The sequence below is a fragment of the Gopherus flavomarginatus genome, chromosome 5 (genome assembly GCF_025201925.1).
Source record: "Gopherus flavomarginatus isolate rGopFla2 chromosome 5, rGopFla2.mat.asm, whole genome shotgun sequence".
Taxonomy (NCBI): domain Eukaryota; kingdom Metazoa; phylum Chordata; order Testudines; family Testudinidae; genus Gopherus; species Gopherus flavomarginatus.
The window spans coordinates 145682172-145692402 of record NC_066621.1 but is presented as its reverse complement, the minus strand read 5'-3'; the positions used below and the strand labels follow the sequence as shown (position 1 = coordinate 145692402).

General features: G+C 45.3%; 1 protein-coding gene across 1 annotated transcript; it reads right to left on the bottom strand.

Moving 5' to 3' along the window:
- Positions 1–209: 209 nt before the first annotated feature.
- GPHB5 (glycoprotein hormone subunit beta 5) lies at positions 210–5531 on the bottom strand. The gene is made up of 3 exons (XM_050952768.1): positions 5457–5531; positions 3531–3735; positions 210–520 (listed from the first exon to the last, which is right to left on the bottom strand). The coding sequence occupies exons 2-3, from the start codon at positions 3732–3734 to the stop codon at positions 332–334; spliced, it is 393 nt and encodes a 130-aa protein (XP_050808725.1). The 5' UTR covers position 3735; positions 5457–5531; the 3' UTR covers positions 210–331.
- Between the last annotated feature and the right edge of the window lie 4700 nt (positions 5532–10231).

Here is a 10231-nt window from a genome sequence, read left to right as displayed (position 1 = left end):
AATTTGCCTCAGGCCCTGCAGGGTCCCCCACGAGAATATAGTATTCTATAGTATTGCAAATTTTTTTTATGGAAGGGGCCCCTGAAATTGCTTTGCCCTAGGCCCCCTGAATCCTCTGGGCAGCCCTAACTAGATCGTTAAACAACTGGCAGCTGGGAGAAGCTTGTGCCTCTACTGTACAGAAGGGTCAGTGAGTAGAAGCATTAGAGCCATAGCATTAAATTCCATGCTGACTTACACCACCCACAATCCTGCAGTTACTCTGGGTGTACATCAGGACAGAGTTTGGCCCCAAATGCCTAGAACAGCTGTGCGGCTGGGGGCAGGGGACTCAGAGAGTCTCACATTCAGTAGTTGCAGTAGCACAGACCCCGCAGTCACACCGTATGGCCATAGGGTACGTGTAGGAAGGATCCACAGCAGCAGCACAATTCGGCAGCTTCACCGTAACCAGTTTAGTCTCATTGTAGGTGCAGACTCGATGGTGCGCGTCGATGTACGGGGAATCCAGCACAGGCTTCTGTTAGGTGGGGGGAAACACCAAGATCAGACAAAGGCGAGAGGAACTCAGGACAGCTTTGAGCTGAATAGCACTGGGGCTAGACCCTGCAACCCCCACAGTCCCAGTTGCTTCCCTGGGATTAATCACAAAAGTAGCAACAATTGGTTTGCAGGACCAGGTCCATAAAGAGACTGTCTAGAAATAATTCTTAGGCTGATTGCTGTATGGGTCCCACTAGACTATTTTCTTTTTGGCTTATGACCATTTCCCTGAGAATTCTTTTGAAATGGAAGGTGCTGGTTAGGGTTGGTCAAAACCTTATCTCTCAAAACTGATTTTTTTTTAAACACAGAAAATTGGGGTTTCAGCTTCACGAAACTTTGCACAAAAAGTGCTGCTGCTTTGTCAAAAAACCCAAACACCTGAAAACAAAAAAATATTCATAAATGCCACCACAATGCTGCATGGGAGGAGTTGTAGTTTGGATGGTGCAGTCTCCTCTATGGGCCAGGCTCCCCAGCCAGCCTGTATAGTCCCTGAAGCACTGCAGCAATGGAACTCCCATGATGCCCTACTGAGGCTCAGCAAAAAGGGGAAACCATGGTGCATCATGACAGGTGTAGTCTGGCCCAGCCCACAAAGGAGAACAAAGCATGAGGCACCTATAGTACAATACCTATGAGATTTATTTTTCAGTTTTTGGCAAAAAAAAAATTGCAGTTTTGACTTTCACTGAAAAGTCTAAACTTTTTGTAAAGTTCTGATCCATTCCAGCGCTGGGAGGGGCTGCCATGATCTGACCAGAGCTCCCTGCACTCAGCACAGCTGCAGTTTGCAGGGGTAGGGCAGCCTGTGCCCATGGATGGGGATGGGAAGTTATGCCTCTGCAGCATGATCCCTCTTTTCTCCTCAAGAGAAGTTTGAAAGAGTGGGTGGGGTAGGATGGAGGGCAGACAGATAAGAAGGAGCCAACTGGATTCCTCTGATTCTCCTGCCCCCTCCAACTTGCAGGGGGAAGTAGCACAAGTGAATAAAGTACAGGGATAGTTTAATTTGTGTTTGTTTCCCCTCTGTGATGTGGAAAAGCCTTGCCATGCTCTTTACCGGAGTCCCAGGTGTCCTGGCAGACTGATCACAGACACCATGCGCTTCAGAAGTCCCTCATGTTATGAAGTCCCCCATACAATACATCTGGGGACTCTCTAGGAACAGCAGGGCCAAAAACTTTATAAATTTAGCTTAACTCTGCCCCAGCGGCAGCTGCAGTCAATTAAGGGCATCTGCAACATCTGTGGCTTTCCAAGGAGCAGTGGGAGCTGGTGGAGCAAGGTGACAAGACACATGTGGCTCTCAAAGGCTCCTTAGGTTATAGAGGTAGAAACCCCCCACACACACACACTTCCCCAGTTTATTCCACAAGGGAAGGGTAGCAAACAGTGGCCCAGCCTCCTCGCCCCCAGGCAATAAAAGAAGGAGCAGGAAAGTCTGAACCAAAACTTCTCCCCATTAGTTATCAGCGGAACGAGTCCCTCGACTTTACTCAGCAAAACCCCACTGACATTAATGGGATTTTCCCTGAATAAAGACATACGGATCCAGGCCATTAAATGTTTACATTACAGCAAGATAAAATGAGTCATGAGTTTGATCTCTAATGTGTGTAGACTTGTTCTCTCACCCACTCAACCCCACGCCTCCATCCAGAACAAAACTACCTCATTTTCATCCTGGGCTGCAATTTAAATGGGACCAAATTAGAAAGACATTCTCTTTGGGATTTGATCTTTGGAACAAAATATATTACCCATGAATCAAGGGCCCCATTTTAATCTCAAAGGAATTTTCTCTCAGCAAAGTCATACAGGGCTCTTTCCTGTAAGGGTTTAAGCCGTAAGAGGTTTTCACATTGCATAATGAGAGTATTACGTAAGCACTTTATAAATATTACCACATGATGCGGGTGTTTCTCTTGAACAATGGTTCAAATGAATAACTCAAAGCAAATTTGTCAGTCACTGGCACTTGTATTTTGATCGTCATTCACCAGATCGGGGCCTTGCCTTCATGCTGGCTTGTTGACTTCCAAGCACAGTTTTGTCATTGTGGTTATTTATTGTTTGTATTATGCTAGTGCATGAGGGCCCTAGTTGAGACCAGGATCCCATCGTGGTAGGTGCTGTACAAACACATAGTAAAGACAGTCCCTATCCCAAAGAACTGATAATCTAAGCCTACGTCTTCACTACTCGCCGTATCGGCGGGTAGAAATCGATTTGTCTGGGATCAATATATCACGTCTCATCTAGACGCTATATATCGATCCCCGAAAGCGCTTATATCAATTCCGGAACTCCACCAACCCGAACGGAGTTGCGGAATTGACAGGGGGAGCCATGGACATCAATCCCGCGCCGTGAGGACGGTGAGTAATTCGATCTTAGATACTTCGACTTCAGCTACGTTATTCACATAGCTGAAGTTGCGTATCTGAGATCGATTTTCCCCCGTAGTGTAGACCAGCCCTGAGTGTGATTTAGCTGCAGAGAGAAAGGAAATATCCTCGTTTTATAGTCAGGGAACCAAGGCGGAGCTAGATTAAGCAGCTAGCCCACTGCCACACAGGAAGTCCATGGCAGAGCCAGGAGTCGAATGCGGATCTCATGAGTCCTAGTTCAGGGGCTTCATCCTAAGACCGGCCTCCCTGGTGCTAGGGGAATGATCATAAACTGCTTCCTGCATCACTGGCCAATTGCCATTTGAAAAAAATAAAGCAACACCAACACTGGTGCTGTTTAGAGCAGTGGTTCTCAACCCACGGTCCGCTTGTGGCCCAGTCAGCACACAGCTGCAGCCCATGTGACATCCTCAGGCCCATACAGGTAGTATATATATTGTATGGATGCCACCCACATAACACAGAGAGTTGCACATTCAGCCCACAGTGGTAAATAGGTTGAGAAACATTGGTTTCGAGCTAGCTCCTTAGGCCATCTCTGCCCCCACAAGATGCTCCTCAGGGATTGCTCACCTCCCAAGTCTCACAGCGTCCCCAGCAGGCATCCGTGGTGATGCGCATCCCCTTGCAGCCTGGTTTCCTAGCCAGGAAGGTGAACTCACGCACAGCGCAGCCAATGAAGGTGTGCAGGTTGATGGTGGAGGTTTTGAGTGGACTGACACAGCCAGCCAGTATCAGGAGAGGCAGGGAGCCCAGGACCACATGACGGAGCTTCATGCTGCACCCAAGGTGGAAAGGAGACACATAGCGAGCTGTGAGACATGCTCAGCCCCAAGGAGCTAGCACCCTTCGTCCTGGGCATGTGTACTGTATCTGAAGTGCTGAGATTAGGGCAGGAAGAGGAAGAGATGGCACCATCCCCTCTTAGCCACCCTTTTCCTTTATGCATCCAGTAGTGAGGAGGAGTGAGAAGATGGCACATCCCCTTATTCCTCCCTCTGTACAACACAGGCAGTGCTGCTAGGTAATGCAGGCTAGTGGCTGGGTTTGCTATAAACTTCTGGGATTAATCTCATAAGCTTTAGCTGTGGGGTTTGTCAAGCCCGGTGGGCCACTGGTTTCCGCACCCCTGAGCATAGCGAATTTTGCAAAGCAGCAGACAAGGCAGTGCGCCAGCTTCACTGGGAATAGGGTGGAGTGAGAGAGGCAGAGGGAACCCAATGTCACAGCCTCACTGAAAAACCCTGCCAGGAACAAGGAAACAGGCTGAGCAGAACAGCCAGGATCTCCTCCTTGAGGCTCACCTCTGCTGAAATGCTTGTTAAAAAATAACAGCCAATTCATAATGGCATCAGGGACAGATGGGACTTACTCTAAAATAAATTAGCCAGGGGCAATTGCAAACACACCTTTTTCTATAACAGTTGTCTTCTCTTTCCAACCCTCATTCCCATGTTTCATTTGTCTTCAGATTGTAAACCCTGATCCTGATGGAAGGGAGGACACTATCACCGTATACCTGTTGCTAAGAATACCCTGAATATTTTGCACACACATTTGTTCTCCAGAATGAAAACACTTAATTCACTCCCTGGGCACTGCAGCCCAGGCAGACAGAGATGCAGCAACATCTGCCACCTGCCATTTTGCCAGGAGATAGAGCTGGTCAGGGCAGCTAACCTGCCAATGCAGCCCAGAAAGTGAGTGTTGCTAGACAAGGGAGGGCAGGGCCAAGGTACCTGAGAGATGCCTTGATTCAACACATCTTGTAGGCAACTTCCACCAACAAAATTGTTATGAAACCTGCTGTGGCCCAGCAAAACCCACTGGGAAAGGACCACCCCCACTTCCCAATGCAGCTTCTCCTCCCAGAGAAGGGGGATGGAAACTGCAACAAAAGAGTGAATCAAGCCCTACACCAATATATTCCTCCTTTATCTTCCAAGCCTTTATTTCATATAAAGTTTTCCATGTAAAAACCCCAGGTAGTGAAAGTTAACCTTGGAGGTGTAGCCAACTGTACAGAAAATAGCACTGCACCCACTGAGCCAGATTCTCAACTGGTACAAATCAGTGTCAATTGAAGTCAATGGAGCTACATCAGTTTCCACACTGAAAACTTCATATTTGTATGTGTGTATACACATACTGACTATATATCGTATACACACATAGGAATATGAAGTTTTCAGTGTGGAAATCTTCATGCACTGAGGTTAAACTTTGGAAAGACATCTATATATATATATATATATATATATATATATATATATATAAAAACACATACACATTATATGCACATACTGAATTAAATACATGTATGTATGAGCTAATCTTGCCTTTCTCATGTAGACGAATCCTAAAATTCCTTGTTTAAATAGTAATATTTGATCATAGATTTCAGTACAAATTGAACATTTCTTCTCAGTCACCTTAGCAAGACCTAGTTTAATCCTGAGCCGGAGCAGTGACATACAGCAAACACAGAAGTACACTTACCTAACTTGTCGGATACAAATCTGCCTATGCAATTTCAAATTGCAGATGGTGTTTCAGAATGTCAAAGTGAATGGCAGGAGACCTGCACAGCAGTTTGTGTCAGGTTTGCTCTTAGCAGATCTCCTTAGCAGCTGCTACTGGGCTGCTTAATTGCTCAAATTTATAGAAAGGGGCTTGTCAATCAAAGCAAAATAAAGGCAGATCCTTGCATGAACTACCGAAGACATCAAAGACAGTGACTATAGAGCAAGCCTCAGCTTTGCAATACTGATTAACTTCCAGGGTATTGTTTCATAACATCACCCACTGAAACAAAAGGGGTATCTGGTGAGTGACATCATTCTAGTGGAATAATAAGCATGCACTGGGGCAAGATGGATCTTCTTTGCCATAGTGAAATCTCAACCTCTTCCAATTAGGATTGTAGTCAGACACTCAGGTAATCATTATCCCACAGTCAGCAAGAGATGGGCAAACACCACACAGGAAGTATTCACAAACAGTCATGCACACAAAACCCGGAATTCAGACTACGAATAAGACTCTTTCTAGTCACTTTCTGTGACCATCAGCAAGTGATATTTTTTGTTTGCAAAAATATTCACAGAAAGCAAGTCTCCTGACCACTTATGCAAATATATCCCTGTGCCCAGGCTCACACTAGGAAACTCTTCCATTTCCCTTGTCCTGCATATAAAAGTTTCATCCAGTCCTGGAGCAGAAACAACAGGCAACATGGAACTAGGAAAAGCGGTCCAGATGCAAATCATTGCAATGCTGTCAGAGGCTCATGTGTGACCCTGGGGAAGTCATGTCACTTCCCTGCAATCACAGTTTCTCCATCTCTAACAATCACCTTTGCAAAGTGCTCTGAGATCTGTGCATCTCAAAAAAAGCACTACACAAATGCCAGTTATTAGAACAAGCCCATCAAGTTGCTCACTGTTAATCTGAAAGCATCAGTTGGCACCAGGAGTGTGACCCTACTCTTGAGACAAGAAAGCTTTGGACAAGAAAGCTCTCAACTCAAATTTACCCCCAACCACCACTGGTTTGACAAAACCAAAGTCTGCTGGCCTCCAGGACATAGTGCACAGCCCATCTCTTTTCTCGGGCATGATGGTGATCTTTCTGTTTGCCTTGCATGCCCTTTTGATAGGGGGTATACGTGCCTCCAGAGAACGTGTCTAGAAATCAGCCAATAAATGCATTATTCATTAATCATTTAGCATTCAGCACCAAAGGCAGCAACCGAGAGCTCCATCAACATGCAGGTATGTTACACAGGTTAACAATGTTCTTAATGCACTATTCAGGTTTCAGGATCCTAGTTGCACTTTTCCTACAGCAATAATGCAGGCTCCGATACTGCAATTGCATCCACAAGAGCAGAATCACGTGCCCATAGGGAGCCCATTGACTATGCTAGGCACAGGAGTCCATGACACGAGTCAGTAGCAGATCTAGACTTGTGTCTATATATAGTCTAATGCTGCTGAAAATATTCAGGCAGCAAGGTCTCCCTTCTTTACTTTTTTATATCCTCCTGTTGGTTGCTTTTCCTGCCACACTGGTGTCCTGCCAATCTCTCCGCCTGTAAATGACACCATTTTATATCACTGCCACTGACTTGAGGTACACCCCTTATGCACATCACCTCTGACTTTGGCTTCCATTATTTAAATTAGATGGGAGCATCCAATCCTATTGGCCGTTCTCAGGCAAGACTCCCATTAGAGTCAATGGGAGTTTTCTCCAACCAAGAACTGCAGATTTGTCCCTGAAAGACACAATGCAGGAGTACAGGTTTAAGCTGATGGTCCCTGCATGGTGGTGTCTGCTACAGCAAGACTGAATTATGCAGAATAGATTCATAGCCCCCAAGGCCAGAAGGGACCACTGTCTTCATCCAGTCTGATCTCCTGTATAACACAGGCCAAAGAACTTGCCCAAAATAATTCCTTTTGAACTAGACCATATTTTAAAATCCCCAGTGATGGAGAATCCACCACAACCCCTGTAAGTTGCTCCAGTGGTTAATTACCCTCACTGTTAAAAATGTATGTCCTATTTCCAGTCTGAATTTGGCTAGCTTCAGCTTCCAGACATTGCACTGCGTTATACTTTTGTCTGCTAGACTGGAGAGCCTATTACCCAATTTTTATCCCCCATTTAGATACTTACAGATTGTAATCAAGTCAGCCCTTAGTCTTCTTTGTCAAGCTAAACAGATTGAACAAAATCCTGCACCAAGCACCGCTGGGATATAAACCGAGATCCCGTTTCCTAGGCAGATGCTTTAGCCAGCTGAGCCAGGACATCCTCTTACTTTAATTGAATCACACCCACTCTTTTCTCCTTGCTTCTTTCCCCACCAAAATGTATTCCTTTAACCTGCAGCTATATTGGATATTTAAATAGTTAGTAAGGTAGCGCCCAGAGATCCCCATCAGGTTCCATGCCTCATCATGACAGGCAGGAGCACAGGTTACAGGACAGAAGAATTTGGTGGAGGCCCCAGGAAGCTATGCCACATGGCCATGGCTGGGATGCTAGCTGCAGTTGCTGCATCTCTGTAAATAGTTCACTCAATGAAGAGCCAGTTTCATTGTAGAAGCAGAGAGGCCTCCCATGTTATTACCCAGCACATGGTACATGAAACAGCAGAGAAGCGTTGGCCCTCAGTTTGTGCTAGAAGAGAGTGCTGGTGCTCAGGTCTTGTAGGCTTTGACTGTCTTTGAGCACTGCCAATTCCTGATACTGTTTCCAGGCTGTGGTCAATGTGAAACAGACAGTCATTGCTTGACTTCACTCCTGCCTGTGTGTGAAACAACAGTGAACAGGGAGGCTGTTTGTATTTGACAAGTGTCGTGCAAGTGCTATGTATTGCCATGAACCAGGACCCAGAACTAGGGCTGCTGCTGCTGCTGCTTCTCCTTCTCCAACAGATGTATTTACTTTCTGAAAAACATGAGGGGCATTTTGTGGGAGGCAAACAGAAGTTTAACTAGAAAGCTCAAAACAGTTTAGATTTTGGTTAAAGACACTCCTGATGCTACCCTAGCAACCATTGTTTATTAATATTATTTATGCTGGAGGACAGGTCCATCAAAGGCTATTAGTCAGGATGGGCAGGGATGGTGTCCCAAGCCTCTGTTTGCCAGAAGCTGGGAATGGGTGACAGGGGATGGATTACTTGGTGATTACATGTTCTGTTCATTCCCTCTGGGGCACTTGGCACTGGTCACTGTCAGAAGACAGGATACTGGGCTAGATGGACCTTTGGTCTGACCCAATATGGCTGTTCTTATGTGCTATGGTAAAGCCTAAAGGCTCCACTCCAGACTGAAGCCCCATCATGCTAGGTGCTCTCCATGTAGGAAGTGAACAGTCCCTGCCCCATCAACTTACAGTCCAAGAAGCTAAGACAGACAAAAACAGGCCCATGAAGAACAGAGGCACAAAGAGATGAAGGCGACTTGCCCAAAGTCAGAGAGAGACAGGTAGAGCCAGGAATTTGCTGAAGCCCAGCCCAGGGCTTTAACCACAAGACCATCTTCCCTCTCAGGAGCTATTGACGAGCCTGTTGTAAAGAGAAGCTAGAAGAACTGGGAGGATTTTTAATTTAAATACTAGTGTATGGTTATGCCCCGCCCTTAGCTTCATCGCCCATTTATTGAAACATACCAAGCTGTAACCCAAAGTCAGAAATCTTCAAAATGCCCAGTTCAGCTTGTTCTTGTTTAATGTCTTCGAGGGGGAAATGCTGCTGTAGAGGAGACCTTTTAATGTAATTGTTGCTGCTCATGAGCGCTTGGCTTTACTGCCTTTTATTTTGTTAGAAAAATTACGTAAACATTTGCTTAGTGGAAGCCCTACTTGTACTTGATTTTATCAGAAGTGCTGAGCAACTACATCTCCAAATGAAATCAGTAGGAGCTGGTAAGTTTGGTAGGCCCAAAATCTGACCTATTCCCTCCTTCTGCCCAGGCTCTTCCCTGAGGGCCCAATCCTGAGCCTTGCTGAGGACTCTTAGCACTAGGCACCTCATAACCAAAGGCTCAGCTTAGAGTTGATCCAAAAATGGCCATTATTTTTCAGAGAAAATTTTAAAAGCAAGCCCCACACATACTTTTTTTAAATTTCTGCTTCCCCTGCCCTTTTTCCAACTAAAAAACAAAAAACAGAACCAGTCTGGTTTTTGGAAAACAGATATTTTGCAAAACTGTTCCATTTTTCATTGAAAAATTTTGACCAAAACAAAAAGGTTCCACAAATCTATTCATTGTGTTCAGAAAGTTTTGTTTTTTTTTTTTTTTTACCAGTGTTAACCTAGGTTCCGAAAAAGGAAAAAACAGGTGAGATTTTAGACCTGCCACTTTTGCCAGGTTCCCCTTGCTCCAGTATTTAGAAAAAGGAGGGCTGGATCTTTCAGCTGTCGAGAATGGGGTCCCTGGTCATCATTTGCACCAATTAAAACAATAAAATAAAATGAACAGTAACAAGCTGGAAACAAATTCCATTCGATTGCAAACCTATTCCCTCCACCCCTCCCCTCATCTCAAAAGCCCTGGCTATTCATGGGACATGTGCTGGCGTTTAAAGGGCTGCGTCATGTCTGAGGGGTAACATCACTGTCCTGCAATGTAGTAGTTGCCATGGTAACTTTATTATTATTATTATTATTTAACTGAACAGAAAAAATTAACCACCTGTATGACTTTGTGGTAAGTGGGTGGGTCTAGGAGAGAGAGAAAAGCTTTCCCCAGACAGTT